Source organism: Thunnus maccoyii, chromosome 10 (assembly GCF_910596095.1).
Source record: "Thunnus maccoyii chromosome 10, fThuMac1.1, whole genome shotgun sequence".
Taxonomy (NCBI): domain Eukaryota; kingdom Metazoa; phylum Chordata; class Actinopteri; order Scombriformes; family Scombridae; genus Thunnus; species Thunnus maccoyii.
This window is the reverse complement of record NC_056542.1, coordinates 1,903,653-1,927,064: the sequence shown is the minus strand read 5'-3', so window position 1 is coordinate 1,927,064 and position 23,412 is coordinate 1,903,653. Positions and strand designations below refer to the sequence as shown.

General features: G+C 39.4%; 2 protein-coding genes across 7 annotated transcripts in view; one reads left to right on the top strand and one right to left on the bottom strand.

The window, feature by feature from the left end:
- atp2c1 (ATPase secretory pathway Ca2+ transporting 1) overlaps positions 1–14,863 on the bottom strand; it is a 46,253-nt gene extending 31,390 nt beyond the window's left edge. Inside the window, exons 1-3 of one of the 4 annotated variants that reach the window (XM_042424607.1) lie at positions 14,677–14,863; positions 1,133–1,237; positions 90–206 (exon numbers count right to left, since the gene is read on the bottom strand). In XM_042424607.1, coding sequence (XP_042280541.1) covers positions 90–206; positions 1,133–1,237; positions 14,677–14,763 — 309 coding nt within the window. In that variant the 5' untranslated portion in view covers positions 14,764–14,863. Of the gene's footprint in view, positions 1–89; positions 207–1,132; positions 1,238–6,867; positions 7,038–7,277; positions 7,302–14,520; positions 14,649–14,676 lie in introns of those variants that run through there. The other 3 variants (XM_042424608.1, XM_042424610.1, XM_042424609.1) reach the window with 3 other exon arrangements.
- A 4,384-nt stretch (positions 14,864–19,247) lies between these two features.
- Positions 19,248–23,412, top strand: part of pik3r4 (phosphoinositide-3-kinase, regulatory subunit 4) — a 30,986-nt gene continuing 26,821 nt past the window's right edge. For 2 of the 3 annotated variants that reach the window (XM_042424603.1, XM_042424606.1), the window contains exons 1-3: positions 19,248–19,555; positions 20,919–21,653; positions 22,645–22,778. In XM_042424603.1, coding sequence (XP_042280537.1) covers positions 20,936–21,653; positions 22,645–22,778 — 852 coding nt within the window. In that variant the 5' untranslated portion in view covers positions 19,248–19,555; positions 20,919–20,935. Of the gene's footprint in view, positions 19,556–19,741; positions 19,883–20,918; positions 21,654–22,644; positions 22,779–23,412 lie in introns of all 3 variants that reach the window. The other variant, XM_042424604.1, reaches the window with a different exon arrangement.

Here is a 23,412-nt window from a genome sequence, read left to right as displayed (position 1 = left end):
AATGTTCATGTACATGCACAATGTTCCCTTTGAATCACGTTTCTGTATCAGACATATATTTATATATTTAAATCTTGTGCGTGTGCTACCTGTGAGATGTATTTCTTCCATAGCGGCTCCTCTTCACTGATATCAAACTCGTTCCAGCCGTGGTAGTTCCTCCTCCGGCTCACCTCCTCCTGGGTCAGACCCCGCTGCAGGTCGGCCTGCCGGCACCAACAGAACAAAGCTCGGTTCAATATTTTAACTTCATTCTCAGACAGAAACCTTCTAAACTGGTGACAAACGGGGACAAGTTTCTTGTTTAAACCTCAGCAAGTACCTAGACATTTAATATGGTCCTGCATCAGATGTAGTAAAATCTAAGAATATGCAACACTTTGTGTTTAGCTAACAGTCCAACACTTCCCCTGATTGAACAGATGGAGAATTCATGTCTCAAAACAAAACAAATTACTCAGAAATGCAATCAACTGGCATGTCAGTGGTGCTATACATGACACAGGACAGTTTTTATTTTATTTTTAATGTAAGTTTGATGCAGATTTGTCTCAATCTGGGTAAAAGGGCTAATATGATATCTGTTAGATAAACAGAGAGATATCATACTGATGTCGCTTTATTTGATCCTTTTTTAAACTGCAGTAACTTTGTAAAGCAGAAAATGGCACCGCAGATTAAATCCTTGTGTCTTCATAAAATATTTGGTTCTTGAAGTTTGGTGAACTAGAGACTACTCACAGGGCTAACCGCTAACGCGCTACCGCAGGTTAGTCATAATAGCTCTCAATAAGAGGCTGTTTTCTTTTCTCTGTACCAGCTCATTTACTCAGCTGGTATTTTATTCACCACTGCATTTAATTATGAGCTTTTGCAGATGGGAACACAAAGCCAACAAGCTCACTAGCAAGGCACCAATTTTAATTTAACTTGTATTTTGGTTGCTGACATCTTGTGCCTGGTCCACAATTCAGATTATATTAATGGATATTTTGTGTCAAAATATTCACATGAAATAAAAACAGTTTCTCTGTAGTAGTTCACATAGTAAAAAAGGTCCACTGCTTTTAAACATTTGTCTCTTCAGGATGTACAAATAAATATGATGGTAAACTTCTGGTTGGCTGCGTACCTGCAGGACACATGATACTTCGTTGACGGGGAGTTCACTGGCTTTTTTGGAGGTTAGTACCGGGACCATGGTCTCATCTTCACTGGAGGGTTGTCTCTCGGAAAGCTGCGACACACAAAACACACAGAAAACACTTTACTGAAACAACTTCTTCCTTTACAGAGCTGGAGGACATTTATCTGCAGAGGAGCTCAGAGGAGCAGACGGGACAGGTTTGTCTCGACATTCAGGAAACTTCAACTGATTCAATCGGCAAAAACAACAATGAGAGCAAACAAGTTATAAAGAGTTTGTGGAAACTGTGTTAGACACAGTTATATTGTCTCACTGAACATATTTGTTTCATGGTATGTTTGTATATTTGTTTGTTTTTCTTGTGAGACATGAAGATCTGCAGATTGTAGAGCTGCAGCGATTAGTCAATCATCTTTTTGGTCAAAATGCGAAAAATCAGCTGTTTCTAACTTCTCAAATGCTTCTCAAGGATTTTCTGCTTTTCTCAGTTTTATATCGCTGTAAATATCTTTGGATTTTGGACTGTTGGTTGGACAAAAGAAAACATCTGACAACATTTAACAATGGAATGTTTCACTATCACCTGATATCGCAAACTAACGATTAATCCAATAAACCAGAAAATAATCAGCAGGTTGATCAAGTTCACAGCAGATTGAGCAAAAGAGTTTCAACCAGAAACAATAAACACTATCAATCAATCAATCGATCGATCTGTTATTACATCGCCAGACCTCAGCAACCCGTTTCCAACAGAAAAACGATTCAACACCAAGTGACACGTTATATCGATTATTGATTGTGTCTCAGAATTGAACGCATAGCAAACAACATCAAAAAGTCAACATCAAACAACTCGATCCGGCTGCACCTGCAGTGTTATCACAGCGAAATCAACCTGCAAACAGAACTTTATATCAACAGTCACTAAGCAAACCTGGAAATCAGAGAAGATCACAGGAATCTGGTTACTTCATCTGGGAGAAAGCAGAACATTTATGTGTTGATTTACTACAACAGTTCTGTTACTATTATTCATACTGCAAAACAAACGTACAACATGTCTGTTTAGTGTGAAAAAGCTAAAAACAACTTTCAGACAGTCTTTGGCGTCCAACAGCTTCAAACAACCTGACTATTAACACGCATGATGATGATGATGATTTCCCTCCAGAGAGGAAGGAGGATGTAGAGGAAGCTGAAAGCACCCTGGCAGCATTTTTAAGACAGCAGGAAACAAAAAGGATGAAAAAAAAAAACAAAAACAAAAAACCCTCTTCGGGTGTAAAAACAGAACAAAGCTTCTCTTCACTTTCACTCACAATGAAGAGAAAAAAAAAAAACCTTCAGTACTTTGTCAGCTCATTTTTCATGTCACAAAGAAGAGCTATTAACTCTTAAACAGTGTCTGTATCCTGGGGGATGGTTTTGTTTTTTTTTTCCTAGGATGGCGACGGAATTACCCGCCCACTCACTCTACCTCAGTCTGGCTGGTACTTGTTGCCTTCGTCGGTTAGGGTGGTTGGGTTTAGGCATGAGGAGCGAGATGGTCAGGGTAAGAGTATCAGAGTCAGCCAATCGGAGGCAGAGTAGGGGGCGGGCCATCCTAGGAAATGTAAACTCGCCCGGGGGGGATACAGTGATTTGACAGGCTGTGGGGTTGAGGGGTTGGGAGTTGTTGAACTTTATCTCATGAGAAACACTGATGGGAGGACGGGTCAAGTACTCAGGTCATGTGACTTCATGCCAACATTCTAAAAGCTACTCATCATGTGTCAAAACACCAGAGAACAAGAACAAAGACTCTGGACATGAGATACATGTTGTTATTTCTTTCATATTTATTATATTTTGGAGTGATTTTGTTTTATAAGCTCATCTTCTAACCTGTGAGGCAGATCATTCATACAGACTCAGATCTCAAGGTTGAGTGTCAAATTCAATCAGGTCGGGTCTGAAAGGGGGCTGGTACGGTCTGGGTTCAGGTCTCAGGACCGTTGAAGCCTCATTTGCTTCAGCTGAACTTTAAAGTACTGTTGATTTTACCGTCCGTATCTGACAGTAGAGATACTCTACGCTGGTGTTACTTCAAGGTCAGCATGCAGAGGAGGAACGACTGCAGCGACTGATAACTGGTGTGAGTATTGTACAAACCAGTAAGGCTGTGTGTACTTGCTGCTGGGCAGGGAGAGAATAAACTTGTGTTTCTGTCCTGCAGCTACAGCGGTGACTGAATTCCTGGTATTTCTCATCTACTTTCAATATTTTCATAGCCAGAGTCTGAAGAAGAGGAAAACTATGACTAAATGCTGAGCGCTGAAAAGCCTTCAGCTGGTGGATCGTGTGTGTGCGTGATGGAAATTTCCCCACCCGGCAGCTGAATGTGATAAATAAACAAACTTAATCAGCGGCATGAAAATTCAGCAGAGCAAAAGTTTTCAGTAATGATGGATGAGCAACCCGGGTTGATGCAATAACCTGAGCTGCTCGAGCCGGCGGGATCACCGCAGGTTCACGCTGCTGAGGTGAAACGCAGGTGGAGACATGTGATACCTGTGAGGAGTTCTCACATTTTCCGTTCACCACATTTCACAAACAGAACAGGAGCTTCAAACGGTCACACAAACCTGCCGGCGGATGCGAATTTCAGACCTGCTAAGACCTTAAAATGTCAAGTAAAACCTAATATTGAAGACCAGTTTCCTCATCAATATTAAAAAACAGCAAAGTGCAGCAGTATCACAGTGTCTGCAAACACAAAGATATTTCTCTTTAGGAAACTAGTGCAGGAGAACAAACATTATTAGTCACCGCAGACCAGCTGAAGCCAGAACCGGAGGAAAATGCTGCTAAATCACTTCTCTAATTTAGAACAAGTTCATACCGTCCAGTAAATGAGACAAAGACACAGTGATACAGATATACACACCAGACAGATGCCTCACTGCTTTTAAATATCCAAGATGAAGTATACATGTTAAATAAAGATCTTTGTCTAAATCAAGCACAGCGCATCAGATCAAAGATTAATAAAACAAGGCTGAGAATCTCAACAAGCATTCAAAGCCGAGGAAAACACTTCGTATCAAGGTTCAATACATTAAAATCACATCTGACGGAGCTTCTCCAGACTCTCCATGTCTAATTTTACTGTTCTGGGTCTTTGTGTAGTGTCCATCCATCCAACTGGATTTAAGGATGCAGCAACACAACATTAGAAACAGACTCCAGGGAGCTGCACAGGTTCTAATCAAATGAACCCAAACTACTCATTTAGAGGTGAAAATGAAAAGTGAACGCACTCAAAATGTTGATTATAGTCACAGTATGAAGTAGATGAATATACAGAGTCTATTATAGTCATCTACTCCACTGTAAGTACAGTAAGTAGGTCAAAGAGATCCAGCAGACATTTACAGGCTGTTTGGGCAAACATTTTTTAAAACTTTTATCTTTTATTTTCACTTTAAAATAAGCGGTGAAGATATTTACGGTTCCAGATGCCAGTAATGAGGTAGGTAAATAAAATGTTATGACCATCGTCAAAACAAAACCGTTAAAAAGAAGAATTTCCTTTCTCTTGATGAATCAGCTGATATTAGATGCAGATATATCGGTCCAAACTGCAGTACAGACATAACAAACTAGGTCTATTTTTCAACTAGAGGTGCAACAATAAGTTAATTAATGAATTGTTGTTTGTTTATTACTACTATTTTGATAATTGATTAATCGTTTGCTGGTTTTCTAGCACAGATACAGAATATTCACTGGTTCCAGCTTCTTAAATGTGAGGATTTTATTCTTTTCTTTGGCAGTAAAACTGATTTTCTTTGGATTTTGGACTTTTGGTTGAATAAAACCTGTAATTTGAACATGTTACCTTGAGCTGTTTTAAATTAAAACAGGAATTTTTCACTTTTTTCCGACATTTTAGAGACAAATCATTTAAAACTGAAAGATTAATTCATGATGAAAATAGTTGCAATAATATTTTCAGATATGAAATGTCCTGATTAGTATGTCTCTTGATTACAATTCTTTAAAAAACAAATCTTAAGGATCCATATCAAGATTGTTGTTTATTTGTACTCCAACAATTTAGCCCTGAACTCTTAGAACAACTCTTCTTTTTTATTCCATGCATTCGTCTTCCTACATTACCCACAATGCAACTACAACTGTCAACAGTTGGTTGGTGGGAGTTTGTGGTGTGTTATGCTAGTAGCGGCTAATGTAGCCTGGAGCTGCTAACCTCCAGCAGAGACGAGGAGCTACAGAGGTCTGCTAACCTCATTATCAAACTTATAGTCTTCAGCCCCAACCGACTTAAGTGACATCATCAGTGACATCATCAGTGACATCATCAGTGACATCATCAGCCCCCTCTGGATACACAAAAAGATTTATACTTTTGGAAACACACACTAAGGTGGACAATCTGCAGTTCAACTTTAAAAATCAGCCAATATACAGTTATCAGATTATTTCAAACTCCTTAATATCGCTCTCAGCATCAGCCTCAAACATCTAGTATTGATCGGGCTAAAATATCCAAGTAATCACCTTTGATCAGACCGAGGCCACGAGCAAGAAAAGACGATTCAGCTCTCTTCAGATCAAAGCATTAGCCGACACTCAGCCTCTTAGCATTAGCTGAGCCACAGGTGGACGTCCAGGATCTCCTCGCCTCACTATGCGGACTCCTCACGAGGCCTGAGTCAAACAAACACGACAGACAGCAGCATCCACATCCTCCGCTGCCCTCGTTCCTTTGAGCACACATCCGTACCGTGCTTCAGAAAGCGTCCTGTGTGGACGGAGGGCAGAGGTGAGGCCCTCCTGTGAGGAGAGGCTGAGAGGCTGAGAGGATTGTTTCTGAGCGAGCGGAGCTTAGAGGAGGATCCCGGATAAAGAATCCCAGTTTGCCCTCTTTAGGACGGGAGGACGCTGCAGTCGCAGGCTGACTGTGGATCCATCTGCACTTTACTGTTAATGTGAAACAAGAGAATGTCGTATTCTTGTATTCTAATAACTTTGGTCCTCTGACTTTTCTTCTAGCTGCATCATCATCAAAACTTCACTTTGTCCAATATGTTTATGACCAAATATCTACCAATAACAATCCCTTAAACCTCTGCTGTACTTTGTGTTTGTGTCAGCAAATAAGCCCACTAGAAAGTGAATGAAGAGAGGGAGCTGCGGTATGGAAAACAAAGCCAGTGAAATAAAGTGTTATTTTTTAATTGTTTCATGTTGTTACGTTCTAAAGCAGAAATAAATAACCATCAACATTCTTACTGTGGAGACAGATGCTCTTAGTTCCTCTGGTTCCAAATTACCTGGAACTTTTGGTTGAAAAGGGTCTTAAGATATTTAAAAGTCCTTCAACTTTGAATTGATCTATAAAATGTCTGCAAATAGGTGAAAAATGTTGATCAGTGTTTCCCAAAAAGTCCAAGATGACGTCTTCAAATGTCTTGTTTTGTTCACAACTCAAAGATCTTCAGTTTACTGTCATATAGAGACTAAAGAAACCAGAAAATATTCACATTTGAGAAGCTGGAATCAGAGAATTTAATTGTTTTTTTCTTTAAAAATGACTCAAAATGATTAATCGATTTGCAAAATAGTTTGCAATTAATTTTCTGAGCAATTAATTTTTCAGTGCAGCTCGACAATGATTAATCAATTCATAATTAAAAAAAAAAAAGACAAACCTTTGCTGGTCTCAGCTTCTTAAATGACAGAATTTGCTGCTTTTCCTTCTTTTAACACAGAAGCAAACTGAGCATCTTCCTGTCTTGTTGGACAAACTGAAATGTTTGATAAGATCACGTCGGGCTGCAGGAAGTTGTGACAGGCATTTTTCAGAGTTTCGTTGTAGAGTCGAACAAAACTGCCAAATGTCACTTTGTTCCAGCTTCTCTCTTTTGACATATTAAAGTGAACATCTTTAGGTTTTAACACAACAAGCAATGTGAAGCCTCGGACTTCAGGAAACTGTAGGAAACACTTTACAGACCAAAAACAAATCAATAAAGAAAGTAACATTGATTGGTTGACTGATTGACTGATTGATTGATTGATTGATTGATAATGAAAATGGAAACTGTTTGAGACTACTTACGGCTTTGGATGTTTTAAGGATCTGTTGGCTTTTTTAAAAACAGAAAAGAGAAAACAGATTCAGAGACGTGACAGACATGTGTCAGTGTTTCCAACGACGTATTAATAGTGAATTAATACACTTACAATAGATTTAAACTTCAGGGAAAATGACAAATGAGTTTCCGTCAGACTCAGGTGACGACCGACAGACTGATCACATTGTTTAATTAGAGCAGAGTGTCGCAAAGTCGACAGGAAATAAAAACAACGGTTTGCACAAGTTGTGAAAAGTAAAAGGAGGAAGGAAAACAAACGGCTCCATCTTACTGAGTAACAACTTCCTAGAGGAAAACACTGAGGGTGACTGGTGCTGATTAGACCTTATCAGAGCTTCCTTTGACAACAAGCAAGTACTCACTTGTGCTGCAAACAGCTTGTCTGAGTAGAAAAGCAAGAAAACCAGACACAATGGAGACAAAGACAAAGAGATATCGAACATTTACAGATGTAGTCTCGCCTGGAGGACACACCAGTACAGACTTTTAAGTACATTCTGTGAAAGGTCAAATAATCGTTTAGTCAAAATATACAGACAAGCGTTCAGAGCAGACTGAAGCCCTGACTTTTGACTTGCAGGCAGCATTTCTACATACGTTTGCATCCAGTTTTGACCGTGTTTAACATCCGACGTCATAACAGGATATAGATAACAGAAAATAGAAGAGCATAATATATCTCCTTTAGATAGAGATAGTCTGTTCAAACCCTTTTTAATAACTTAATAATAATAAAATATCTGTATATGAGATTAAAGCTCATAAAACTTTATTAGACTGAAAGGAGAAAGCAGGTTATGGGCTTAAAACTGACTACATCCTGCTGACATCATGGTGCAGGTATGTGAACATTAGTTTGTGTTGTAAGTGGTGCTGTGTGTGTGTATCCTGTATGACAGGATACGTACTGTAAATTCTCATGTAAAAGCTGCTTCTCTCTGACACTATATATTTACACAGAATTTACATTTTAAATGTTTCGGGAGCTTTTTGGGAGAATCAGTCATCCTACACCTGGTCTGGTGCACACCGCTACCTTTCTATAAGTTAAAAACTTTTAAAAAATCCCATGAATAGATATCTAAAAAGGTCATATTTTTCCTGTTTAGCCGGGCCGGGTGATGTGAACAGGCCTCATTTGACTGCTTAATATAAAATATGCAAAAGTGAAACAAACAAACAAACAAGTGGAAAAAGCAAATCATGAGTGGACCAGGTCTGAGACGGAAACCAGTCAAACTGCCTTCACTTCACTCTGTCCTCATTACAATCTGCAGGATTTATCATCTTTTCCCAGTTGTCCCAATTAGATCCAGGTCAAAGTCTATTAGCTGGTTGAGAGTCGGTGCGGGCTGAGTGCCAGATCCCTGCAGACACGCTCATATTTCCATCACACTCTCACCTCCACATCGCGTTTCTATAGAAGCACGAGATGATCAACAGACCGGGTAGTAACGGCTTTATGACCAGGACCTGACGACATACACACACCTAAAATGTCAATATGTCTCTGGATATAATCTCACAATCTACAGCGGTGAAATGAACAGAAGAGATGGAGGTTTTTGATATCCTACAGTTAGCTTCAGGCTCAGATCTGGTGAAGAAATCTGCATTTTAATAAAAACATCAGAAGCAAACTGGGCACCAACTTCTCCCAGCCTGTATGAGGCTGTTATACTGGGGCCTGCTGAAGACTATTAATCTGATCTATTAGTTTCTCAATCAATCTTTTTGTCTATAAAATGTCATAAAATAGTGAAATTAATTTAATTTATTGTCTTCAAATGTCTTGATCAACAGTTTCAAACATATTCAGTTTATAATTATGTCTGACAGAAAAGCTTTTGTTGGTTTAATGTTGGTTAATATGAGAAGTGAAGTAGTTCAACTAACTAACAGACTAAACAGTCACCACATTAGCAAAAAAGAAACCAGAGTGATGATTTTTTGTTTTTGTTTCAGCTACAGTCTGATTGGATAACAAAGTCCTGACATGTAAAGACTCGTCAGAGGAATGTGGTTATAACTTGTGATAATGACTTAATGACAGCTTGTAGTCTGTAGTGATCCGCAGTAAAACCCAGCAGGGAGGATGACGCTAACAAGGCTGACAGGATTCACTCAAACTAGGGACGCACGACATTGGAATTTTTTGCTGATATCCGATACGCAGATATTTTCCGACTCATTTTCGACTCGATTGCCGATACCGAGTTTAATCTCTGGTCTACACTCTGAAACAGACGGTGGCAGTAATGCAGCTAATACTCTGGTAGCCAACTGCTGTTATAAACCAAAAAGAAGAAGTCTTTTTCAAACAGAGTGGTACATCCGAGGTGTTACCTATCTGTGCAGCCAAACGCAGCAGCTCCTCCACGGACTGTTTCACCCCGACAGTCCGGCTGCTTCTTCTTCCCACTTTAACCTGAATAACAAGTCCGGGGCTCGGCGCTCCGGTTGGATCCACATGGAGGGCCGAGACTAGGTGGGAGGCACCGAGCGCTGATTCCCAGTTTGTTATTCTGGTTAAAGTGGGAAGAAGAAGCAGCAGCCAGGTGCAGCCAGGCATGTCATATCAGCAGAAATATTCATTTTGGGAAGATGTGGATATTTAATTTTAAAGCCTTTATCAGCCAATAACAATGACACACCGATGGATGTTATGATGCATCTCTAACTGAAACCACATTCTTATGAATGAGTAACATCAGAAAATACAAAGAAAGTCTCTGTGAACTACAGAACACGATGTTACACCCAGATAGCCGCCTGCCTTTGTTCTCCCATCACCAAATAAAAGATTCAACAGTGCTGCAAACATTAATGCTAAAACAGTTCATGTCCTTTTTCAATTAAATATCATCTATGTTATTTTCAACTGTTGCTCTGCCAGAACAAGAAATATGAACTCAGCATCAGGGTCAATCCAGACATATTTCAATATGTCAGTAACGGCTAAAATGATCTTTTCTTTACTCTGCTTTGTTTTGAGTTTCTCTCCTTTATAAACAGTCGTGGCGATGAATCAAACTTCTTATTAGAGCAGGTATAGATCAGTTTGTAGCTTCACTGGGAGGGTGAAGTATTGATCCTTACAGTCCATCAATAAAACTGCATCATATCAGAGATAAATACTGGCAGCTGCTCTGTTTACAGAGCTGCAGCGATTAGTCGATCAGCAGAACATTAACTGGCAACTGTTGATAATTCAATAATCGTTTCATTCATTTTTTTAAGCAAAAATGCTAAAAAACTTTACTGGTTTCAGCTTCTCAGACGTGAAGATTCGAGGCTTTTCTGTGTCGTACGAGATAGTTAACTGAATATCTTTGGATTTTCTGACATTTTACAGGCCAAACGATTAATCGATTGAGGAAAAAAATTGGCGGATTAATTGATAATGAAAACATTGGTTAGTTGCAGATCTATCTATTATAAACCTGTTTATGTAGAAAACTGTTTCATTTACACACGACTGCAGACGGAGAGAAATCAACAGTAGAGCTGCAACATTTAGGTGATTAAATGATTAGTTGTCAACTATTAAATTAATCAGCAACTATTTTGATAATTGATTCATCGTTTTGAGTAATTTAAGAAAGAAAAAGTCCAAATTCTCTGATTCCAGCTTCTCAAATGTGAATATTTTCTGGTTTCTTTAGTCTCTTTGACAGTAAACTGAATATTTTTGGGTTGTGAACAAAACAAGACATTCGAGGACGTCGTCTTGGAAACACTCATCAACATTTTTCATCATTTTCTGGCATTTTATAGACCAAACGATCAATCAAGAAAATAATCAGCGTATTAATCAATAATGAAAACATTGGCTGGTTGCAGCTCAGCTCTAACAGAAACCTCTCTCTGCTTTCAGCTGCCGGATCCGTCTGAAATGAAAAACACCTGCTCTCATGTTTCTGATTAACTTATTTCCGTCTTGTGTCGGTGGCAGAAGCTTCAGAAGGGTCCAGAAGGATTACAGGGAGACACTGAGTGGATGTTTCCTGACATATAACGCTGCCAAACCAGACTAACAGGCTGCTGCGGAGGCCGTTCATCATCAGCGTGACCCGAACACTGACACGAGCAGAGTTTAATGGAAGGAAGGAAGCAGCAGCGGGCTGAAGAAGCTGAGAGGATGCTGCTCTACACAAACAGGAGGAGCGAGTGGACGGCGGACACACGAGACGGAGACGCACATCTGTCTTTAGCAGGTACACGACGAGAACAAACACACCACGCTCTGCCACAGTCTCAGGGTTTAAGGTGGAGTCAGTCGTTCTGGAGAAAGATTGTTGATATTTGAACTCAACAGCCAAACAAATACGGCCTTCCCTTCAGGGCTCGGATGTTAACATGAGGGTTCATCTCACGTGAAGACAACAGTCCGTCCATACACGCCACCTCTCAGCACTTCTCACCCATCAGTGCGTGTTAGAGGAGGTTTTTTCTCCGTTAACTTGACACTGACTTACATCCTCCACCGCTGCCACGAGCTGCGTCGAGCAAACATTCAGCTCACGCAGCGTGAGGGCGGTTCACCGGCTATCGGAAATGTCCACAGAGGCTCCGCTGCTCAGTGTGAACGAATGGATGGCGTTACACTCTCCCCCAGCGTTCAGCGGGGTGCTGGAGTGTCATCACAGACACAGACAGCTGCTCTGATGACCTCTCCCTGCTCTGTGCACGAGCACAAACCCTCCCTGTTGCTGATTGGCTGGAATAGTGTAGTGAGGCTCAGGTTGAGCCACTTTGCTTGTTTCCCCCATTTACAGAGCCGAGGCTGTGTATGAACAGCACACACACACAGAACAGACAGCTAGCAGACCGTGAAGAGATTTTCACTGGAAAAAAGTGTATTAGGTTAGAATTGCTGACTGCACCTTTAAATGAGAGGGTTTTTTTTTTTTAATGTGATTCACATCCTGAACGCCGCCTCAGATCCTGGTTATGGTGTTATTGTTCGAGATAAGCTGCTTATATGTGTCTCTGTGTCCCACTCTACCAGGAATAAACAAGATGTTAGCATGGCAACGGAGGCGACACACACACACACACACCGGTGAAACCTACAGTCAACACAACAACAGAGTGTTTCTCGCTTGTACGGCTGAGTCATTCACATTAATCCAGTATCACACAGCTCATTACTGTTTACATGATCTGGAGGCTGCTGAGAGCTTTGAGATGCGGAGATGTTGAGTGATGTTATTGATGTTCACCTATTCAAGTATGATTTAGTATAAGCTATGAAAATAATAACAAGTGCACATCACAAGCTATTAAAACAAACCTCAAATAAATGAGAATGTGAATCTTTGGGTGCACAATTCGATTCAGAATCAATTCTCGACTGGATGAATAGAAAAGGAGGCTCTGTTTTCAGTCTCTTGCTCCAGTATACTGGGTGCCAAACCATTCATGCACTGAAATACAACATGGAACATAACTGACGGTTAAGATATACTGTTAACAGTTACAATGCAACAGACTGAGGGGGAGGCAGACCGCTCCGCTGTGTTGCTCCGTCAGCTCCGAGGAAAGACGTCGCTGAGCGGCTGCAGGGTTTCTGAGCACCGAGTTATTTTCTTCACCTCATCGTCGGTTTAAGTTGTTTCGCGCTGCAGTGTTTGTCGGTCAGCTGGTCTCGTACGTTACTGCTGGAGTTTGCTGCTCCGCTAACGTTAGTCTCTGAGTCAGTGTAGAAAGTTCACAATATGTTTCATGTTTGTCTCGCAAAGGTAATTATTTAGTCATTAAATCAAAAAAATGCTTGTAAATGCTGCCTGTTTTGAAGATGAACTACAAGATAACTCTGCTCGCTGTAGACTGTCCAGGTGCTGCGCTGCCCTCACAGTTGAGTTCCGCCTTTTTCATTCTGTCAACATCATGTTATTAACTAACATTTAAAAAACAGATTTGTGAATCGATTCAGAATCGTCCGCATAGCGACGCATCTTAGAATCCAGAAATTTCCACAACCCTTCAAATGTTACATATTCAGTTTAATATAAATCAGAGGAAAACGCACAGATACATTTGACAAGTGGGAACCAGAAAATGTTTCGATTTTATACTTGATAAATGGAAAATTGATTATCAAAAGTGTTGGATTAATTTGAATCCATTGCCCTGTATAAACAAGAAGCTGTAGTCTTCCAGGAGTTATCCACTGTCGGGCTGCAACTAATGGATATTTACATTAATAATTAATTAGACAATTGTTTTCTTGATTATTTGATTGTTTTTTCTATCAAATGTCCTCAAAAGTCCCATTTTATCCAAGTAAGAAGTAACAGTCCAAATCCCAAAGTTGTTCAATTCACTGTCATATGACAAAGCTGTAGTCTTCCAAGAATTCACCACGGCCAAGTATACAATGAACTGCAGAGTTCCAGGAATTATCCACTGCCCTGAACTAACAATGAGCAGCAGTGTTCAAGGAATTAAACACAATTTGGAAAATTTTCTTAAGAAATTACCTCAAAACGATTCATTGGTTGTCAAAAAAAGTTGGCGATTAATTTAACAGTTGACAACTAATCGATTAATTGTTGCAGTTCTCATTTTCTGTCAATCAGCTAATTGATTAATTGACTAATCGTTTGAGCTCTATTTGGTACCTTTTCAGAAATATTCATAGTTCAACTAATAGTTGCAGCTATAAACATCTTTGCCGATTAATTTTCTGTTGATCGACCAATCGATTAATCTAATTATTGGAGTTCTTATTAATAAACGCCAGGAAATAACAAGCTATGATATTAACTGTTTAGCATCACTAACTTGATGTTGCTGTCTCATAGCCAGGATCCTACTGGTCGTATAATATAAATGTTAAGCATCAGGACAACATGTCAGGCAGCAGCTCAGCTCAGCTCATCCCCCGCAGCATCACGCACACTTCCCGCAGCATCACGCACACTCTCCGGGACGTTTATGTTCATGTTAGCCACAGTTAGCTCGCTAGCTGCCCCCCTCCGCCGGTTAGCTAACAGGTTCAGTGAGACCCAACATGGGCGAACAGAGCCAGAGACAGTGACTCAACATTTTATTAATTCAACTATAAATATGCTGGAGAGACTCGTCCACAGCCATGTCAACAAACAGCCATGTCAGCCCCGGAGCTCATAGCTGGCGTCCCGCGGTGACAGCAGCAGGCTAACAGCCGAAAACAGATCTCCACTCCGGGATGAAACTCACCCAACAAACCTGCCGCCCGCCTGCCGCCCTGGCCGGGTATCAACCTCCGGAGGAGTCGGTGTCACTAATGTGACCGTTTCATGAACCGGGAGGAGGATTCTGTCCCGTAATGACTCTATATTCTATGAGGGAAAAGTCAATAAACGTTAAACTTACCAGCAGCTCCCGTTTCTTCAGCATCTTCCGTGAAATCCCACCGCGGACAGAGTCCATCGTGTCAAGCTCACTGACGGCAGCCGCCATGGCACTTCCGGACAGAGTTTCAAAATAAACGCCGTGTGACGACGCGATGTGCACCGGAAATAAATTCTCTTTTCAATAGGCTATGTTATTTTTGTGTAAAGAATTTTTAAAAATTATATTCAAGGATAAATTTCAAGAAAAAAACAACAGCAGTACATGATAAGCAACAGTACATGGAGTACAAAAATTGATCCAGAGCAGAATTTTTAAAGTCCCGTCCACTCAGAAGCTTCTTGTTCCTGGAGCTGGACGTTTGATCCTCACTGATGGGTGTCTGCAGACTGAAAACTGGGAAAGTTTCTCTGAGCTCACTGAATATCAGATTTTAATGGGCGGGCCTACAAGCAGGATTTTTGACATCACAGCTAGTTTAGAGCCAATCGTGATCCAGTATGCAGCTGACACAAGTGTGATGTGTAAACTTGAAGCCTCCAGTGCACAAACACTGAGAATGGACTTTACAGTGACAGAGGAGACATCTGGTGCCCAGCAGGAAAACTTTAGAAATCTATTTGCAAATTTATAGATTCTTAAAGTTTTAATGAAGGAGAAGGAGAATGTGTAATTTCAAGGATTTTAACCTGGTAATTACACTGTTTTTGTGGGAAAAAAACAACAAATCGTACACACATTATTGTTCCAAGCAGGATATTATTATATGTCTTAATACATGTCTTGAGGGGATCTTTAAATTTTCATATATATATATATATATATATATATATATATATATATATATATACATGCATACCTATAGGCAACTCAAAGTGCTTTACAGAGCATGTCATGCATGTACGAGTGTCCAGCTCACTTGGATTTACAAGACACCAAAATACAGCTGCAGTAGTGAAACATTTTGTCAAACATAGACAAGAACAAAACTTCTTACATTAGAGCACAAACAAAGATCTTTGTCTTCTGCATAAAATCAGCCACACAAAAGGTTTCCTTCCAGAAACACAGCTCAAGTTTTGTTTTTGTTTTTATTTTATAAAATTCATCCAGAAAGACTCTTCAGTAATTAAGAATTTTTTTTACTAGTGTAGCCCTTGAATCATCATATAATAAGCAATAAAATATAAAATTGACTTACAAAATAGCTTATACAGAAGCATTTTACAACATTTTGTTGGAACAAAGTCACTATTTTGCAAGTCACAAGTCTTGGCTAAACTTTGTGTTCAGCCATTTAAAACCAGATGATCAGAATTAATGCTTTTTAAAATGTATATTTATTCATTTCAAATAAACTTTATAGGTTTCATCATAAAACTGATGAGGTGTGTTATTCCTGTGACACAGATGCCATCAGTTTGTTTGTCTGTTTGTCTGCTGCTCTGCTGTCAGATGTATTTATATTTTAGTATATCTGTTGCCTTACAAGTCAAAGTCCAGTTAACTTTAATCAGGTGGAGTCTAAAGTCACCAGAGCAAACAGTCACATTAGACCTGAGCTGCGTTAGAACCCTTCATGTTGGTCTCTATGATGAATTACAGCACTTACATCAACCAATTTAAGTCTACTGGCTGCGATAATTGATCATAAACTATGTTGGAAACCACATATAAATAATGCAAAAACAAAAATGTCTAAAACCATATAAAACTAAAGATATATTGAATCAGAACTATATATATGATATTATTCTCTCATAGCTCCAAACATCACACCCTCCGTGGAGGTTTTTGGGGAAACATACAAAACCAACACAAACCCAGTTTCATGCTGCAGAAGAAGGCAATAAGAACTGTAAATCAATCAGATTATTATGAACCAACAAACGTACTATTCATTAACTTACATACCTTAAAATTTGGTGATCTAGTTTATCTTAAAGCTGCACAGATAATGTACGAAGCACAAGATAATTTACTTCCCAACTGTTTGAATGAAGGAGGATAGATATGTTTAAAAAAAAAAACAAGGAAAAGGACAAATATAAAAAACAGATGAGGAGGTTAACTTGTGGAATAGTTGTGACAAGGAATTAAGAATGTGTAGTTCACTTTGCAAATTAAAAAAAATGTTAAAAATAAGGTGGTAAACAAATATAAAATTGAGGTATGATCATTATTGTGTATGGAACATTTGGAACTTTTATTTTTGTTTCTGTTTTGTGTTGAACCCAGCAGTGAAAGGGTTGATTGTTAGTATGTAATAAGCCTCAGCCTTTTCCATCAATATTTTTGTTTTCCTTTTAATTGAATGCCTTAAATGTATTTATTTGTATGTGCATTCTTTTTGAAAAATTGTCAATAACAACTGAAATATAAAAGCATAATAAAAAATACTACTACTACACTTAGCACTAAATGACTGTGCTCCATCACTTACATTGAAAGCGCATTTGAAGGGGATCTTTTAATATCCAGTATGAACAGGAGGAATGATTACAGCGAGGAAAACCTCTTTCATTGTTCATATGGACACCTGACTGCTGTTTATAGACACACTGGAAGAATTGTGAACCCTCCTTTGATACGAACAGACATGTTTTTGCGGGACAATTTAACGCTCTTATTTTGAAACCCACATCCTCTAATTTCCGGTTACCTCGCGGTTCACTTGACGCAGAGGACGGACGGACGGCGGCTCGCGCGTGCTGTCGGTGTCTAAACAAAGATCGTGTTTGTTAAACAGGCTGTCTTACTCGGTTAATTAAAACATGAAGCAACGTCATATCTGCATTGAAAAAACGTATTTACAATTAAAAACTATTAAAAAGAAATAAAACGAGAAGTATGTTACTGTTGTAGCTGCTGGAGGTGGAGCTAGTTTACACTACTTTATATACAGTTAGCTAGTTTAGTCCAGTGGTTCCCAACCTAGGGGTCGGGCCCCTCCAAAGGGTCAGCAGATAAATCTGAGGGGTGGTGAGATGATTAATGGGAGAGGAAAGAAGAAAAAACAAAGTTCTGATACACAAATCTGTTTTCGGTTTTTGGACTTTTTCTCTAATCTTTGATTTTTGCTGAAATATTGGATCATTTGAACATTTATTGAAATGAAAGCATGTGAGAAGTTTAGAGGGAAAAATCACTATTTGGTGGAGCTGTTAACAACTCATAGACATGTGAAATGTGACCCCGACTACACACTGCTTTTTGTAAGACGTCAAAAGACAAAAAGGTTGGAAACCACTGGTTTCATCTTTAACAATGTGTTGTATTTTAAAAGCTTGTTATATTATCCATTGTGTCAAATCTTCATCTGAAAAGTAACTAAAGCTGTCAAATAAATGAAGTGGAGTAGAAAGTACAATATTTCCCTCTGAAATGTAGTGGAGTGGAAGTATAAAGTAGAATCAGTACCTCAAAATTGTAATTTTAGTAGTAATTGAGTAGATGTACTTTGTTACTTTCCATCACTGACATGGATAAAAGTATATAAAAATACATCTTTTATAACCCATCTGTTTAGTCCGGCTTTTAAGAATTGTTTTGTGATTTTATGGTTTTATTATTATAAAGCTAATTTATTTATTATCATCATTATTATTTGTTATATTTTATTTTATTAACATTTTACTGTTTTATCATAATCTATTTACTTTGTGTAGTATTTTATAATTTGATTTTTATTGTTATTTTTATTGCTTGTATTATCTTTTATTATCTTAACTTCTTTTATTGTTGTCTTATTCAATTAACTCTTTTAAAGTGAGTTTTTGTTGTTATTGTTTTTTTTGGCTTTTTACTTATTGTGGTTTGCTTTAGTCTCCAAATCCATATTTACCATCCTGTACGTTTGTCAGTCACTTATAAATCGCTTTGATTGACACACAAGACGTATTATCACATTTTTGTTTTGTTAAGCTTTATAATACGTCAGAATATTACATTTGACAGACAATCCCCCCTTTTTCACCTCCTTACTTCAGGTAACTGACAGCTGTGACGCCAGTAGGTGTCAGTGTTTGACCTCACGTGCTGCTGGGACTATGGACTCTGTTAATGATTAATCAGTTGACAGTAAACAGTTGGACTGTTGTTATAATACAACAGATCAAGAAAACGATGATAAGAGACGTATTCTTTATTTGGGATCTGATTCGTGGAAGTGATTTAATCGTAAATTTCGAAAAAAAACTACTCACTTCTAAATCTTTGTGGTCACTTTTGTATAACTTTAGTATAAAGATATGATCATTTTGATTCATATGTTGTTGTTTTTTTAATTAAAATGTGTAAATTCGCCCTTTTCCCATTTGAAATAGTTCATAAAATAGTTCATGAAATAGTTGAAGGGAATAATGAACAAGCAGTTAGGAAATAACACTTACTAAACGTTTGGTTGATTGATTGATTGCTTGATTGATTGACTGATTGATTGATTCATTGATTTGATTTATTTTGTGGGTTTAACATAATTTAAAAACAATTTTCCCTTTTTATACCACTGAGTGTTCATCTTCTTAATAGACGATTTTTGAATTAACCGCCGTTGACCAGCAGGAGGCACTGACATCCACTCTGACCTCTGACCCGGATTCATAACAACTGCTCGAAGTAGCTAATCCGGTTAGCTTCGGTTAGCTCCGTGATCCAGGCTGCTGCTTCAGTTTAAACATATACGGTTACCGGCAGTTTACCGCCGCGGTGGTGGAACCGGGTGATAGCTGGGCGGCTATTTTAGCTTCTACACACCGTGCGTGAGATGACATGACGTCAGTGGACGTGACTCTGCGTTCAGGTTGACGTTATATACTGTTCTGCTAGCTTGCTAAAGCTAACACAGCAACAACAACAACAACAACAGTCCTGTCAGCAGCAGCAGCGACAACAGCAGCTGGTAACATCACATTTACAACGTCCTTTAATAACTTTAACACCGACTTTAACTGGTTTGTTGTTACTAATGTTAAAGGTTTGTTTTAGAGAGCTAATAGCGGTTAGCCACCATGCTAAATTAGCGCTTTAAAAGTGAATCATGTGACAGCTGCTACAGTCTAATTAAATCAGATCTGCTTTATTTTAGGTGTAAACACGGTTCACCAGCTGTTAAATCCAGATGTTTGACAGCAGTAAAGACGCAGAGATATCAGAGAAATCAACCTTGTTGCTGTGAATCTGAGCAGAGAATCAGGGAGGACTTGGAGGCTAAACGTGTTTCTTGATGGTGGAGTTCTTCTTTTTAGTTTTTCACTATAAACTGTATGGCCACAGTCTCAGTGCTGATCACATACTTAAGTGAACACGTGGCTGCGTCTGTTTATCCTGGTTTGGTCTAACGGCCTCTTAGTTCAAATTGATTAGTTGTTTGCTCCAAAAAATGTCAGAAAATAGTGAAAAATGTCGATCACTGTTTCCCAAAAAGCCCAAGATGACGTCTTCAATTGTCTTGTTTTGTCCGCAACTCAAAAATATTCAGTTTATTGTCATAAAGGACTAAAGAAACCAGAAAATGTTCACATTACAGACGCTGGAATCAGAGAAGTTTGACATTTTTTTCTTAAAAAATGACTCAAAACGATTAACCGATTATCAAATTAGTTGGCGACTAATTGATTACTCAACTAATCATTGTAGCTCTAGAGTGAAGTAAGAGGCTGTGGGATATATAATATTAAAAGAAGCTGAGCAAATATTGTTATTGATCCAGATTTACTTTGAATACAGGCGGCCAGAAACCGCCTCCAGCTCATCAAACCGAAAATTTTCATTTTGCTTCTCTGCTCACATTGTGATCCTTTATTTTCCTATAATCTCATGAATCTTTTAAATTCTCTCCGCACTGGTTGGTTGTGTTGTGTATCAATAATAAATCATTGGGTTCAGCTCCCTCTGAACAGCCTCCTCTAAACAAATACTGATGAAGCTCAGACATGTTGGTTCTTATTTTCTTAAATGATTGATTATCCTCCTTTGTACAGATGCAGCAGTAAACTAGTAGTTAATGTTGTTTTGTGATTTCACATAATCAGGATTGACTGTTGGCAACTATTTTGATAATCGATTAATAGTTTTAGTCATTCTTTAAGCAGAAATCCTAAACATTTGCTGGTCCCAGCAGAATCTGATGGTTACATGTAGGTGATGTTACAATAAGTTCCTAAAGTGGAAAAAAGGCGAATCCTGATCTTTGTGTTGATTCTTAAAAAAAACGCAACACTGAGCATCTTTTTAAATGATGTTTTCCTGTAAACGTTTCACAGAGGAGCGTTGAGGCGTGATGGGGAATCAGCTGGCTGGCATCGCCCCGTCTCAGATCCTCTCTGTGGACAGCTACTTCTCAGACATCCACGACCATGAGTACGATAAGAGCCTGGGCAGCACTCGCTTCTTCAAGGTGGCCCGAGCCAAACACCGGGAGGGCCTGGTGGTGGTCAAAGTCTTTGCCATCCAGGACCCTTCGCTGCCGCTGACCAGCTACAAACAGGAGCTGGAGGAGCTGAAGATCCGGCTGCACTCCTGTCAGAACTGCCTGCCTTTCCAGAAAACCTCCCTGACGGAGAAAGCCGCCATCTTGTTCCGTCAGTATGTCCGGGACAACCTGTACGACCGAATCAGCACACGTCCCTTCCTCAACAACGTGGAGAAGCGCTGGCTGGCCTTCCAGATCCTCAACGCCGTCGACCAGGCGCACAAGGCCGGTGTCCGCCACGGAGACATCAAGACGGAGAACGTGATGGTGACCAGCTGGAACTGGGTGCTGCTCACCGACTTCGCCAGCTTCAAACCCACGTACCTGCCAGAGGACAACCCCGCGGACTTCAACTACTTCTTCGACACGTCCAGGCGGAGGACGTGCTACATCGCGCCTGAAAGATTTGTGGACGGGAGCATGTTCGCTACAGAGAGCGACCAGAACACACCGCTGGTGGACCTCACCAACAACAACCAGAGGAGCAGAGGGGAGCTCAGACAGGCCATGGACATCTTCTCTGCAGGTAGACGGACACGTTGACATCTGAACATCTGCAAGTAGTCATGCTGACCAACCTTTTTGTCCCATTTTACCAAAACCATTCTACTTGTGACCATCATCACTGGTTGCACGTCATATATGTAGTTATTTGCACATCATAATTTTTTTTAATGATATTGTTCTACATGTTTTAAGTCATATTTTTAGGTAACACAGAGATAAGTCGACTCCCACGTAGAGAACCACTGGCTAAAATAATTAATAAATAATATTTTCCAAATTCTTCCTGGCAGCCATTGTTGCCAGGAAGCTTGCTGCAGATAAATAATCCATCACTGTTTATGTTCAGTAAACTTTATTTTTTTGTTAGTTATTGTAAGTTATTTTTATTGTTATCTGACACTTCTGAAAACTGATTTCATTCAAAGATGCTCTGACTTACAGCAACACAACTGTTGCAATGACAAGTTTTATTGTCAGAAATTAAAACTCCAAAGAGAAACAATAAGCAGACATTGACGTCTATTAGATTTTTTGCATTCAGCAGGTTGCAGTTTGTCAGTAAACTCACCAGCAGGGGGGGTTTTTTGGCCGTCATTTTTCATGAGGCATCTCAACACATATGTGCTGTTAGCCAAGACCACTCAAGTTGTCATTAATAGCAGTTTCTTATATTTCCTATTGACCTATATTATAGTGAATAAAAGACTGAAACAACGCAGCTTCTGCTAATGTGAGTTAATGATGTGAGGACAAAAGGGCAGAAGGATTCACCTCAAATTTGTTTCAAAATTAATAATATGTGTTAGTCATTCACCCTCAAGTCAAGAAAATTAACTCATCAGCCTACATTCTGCATGCAACTGTTTTTTTTTTGTTTTTTTGTTTGATTTACTTCAGTAAATCACCTTTCATGTGACTCTGATATCAGTCTGAGATGTGATCCGTGAAGTGTGTTTGAACTGTATCTAACAGGACTAAACCCCCTGCGGTGTGCGTCTTTGTGTTTTCAGGCTGTGTGATCGCAGAGCTGTTCACGGAGGGCGTCCCGCTGTTCGATCTGTCCCAGCTGCTGGCGTATCGTAAAGGACACTTCCAGACAGAACACGTCCTCACAAAGATCGAGGACCGGAGCATCAGGGAGCTGGTAATGATTCAGGACTCGCCGTGTCCCCCCCCCCCCCCGTCATCGGCATCATCGCGACGCCGGTCGACAGATTAGTTAAAGAGGCGGTCTGACAATGAAGCCACAACAATTTCAATAATAGTTTAGTAATTCATCAAGTCAAAATAGCAGGTTTCAGCCTCATCAAACGAATCCTCTTCAGTCTTTGGCTGAACCACAACAGCCCCTTTAACCTTTAATTGTCTGTGACTGACTGAGTGAGCAGCTTTGGGCCAAGTCAGCAGCCCGTTTTACAAAAACAAGAGTCAAAAACAGATCTAAGCATTTCATACCCGCTCCAGACATTTATTGGTTTTAACATTCATACAAAGTCATTTATTGTAAGACGACTCTTTTCAAGTCCTCCACTCAAAAATGTGTTTTTCTCCTTTTTATTTGGTTATTTGCAAAGTTTGTTTTCACATTCATCTGCTTGAAGGAGGAAAGTTCCTCTGAATTCATCTTAAATCTTCAGTTCGGAGCCAATCGTGGTCCAATATACAACTCAACACCAGCGTGATGATGATGTCGAAACTTGAAGCCTTTCACAGTGAAACAGAGGAAACATCTGGTGTCCAGAGGGGAAAAACTTTTAGAAATCACATATGTTTACATA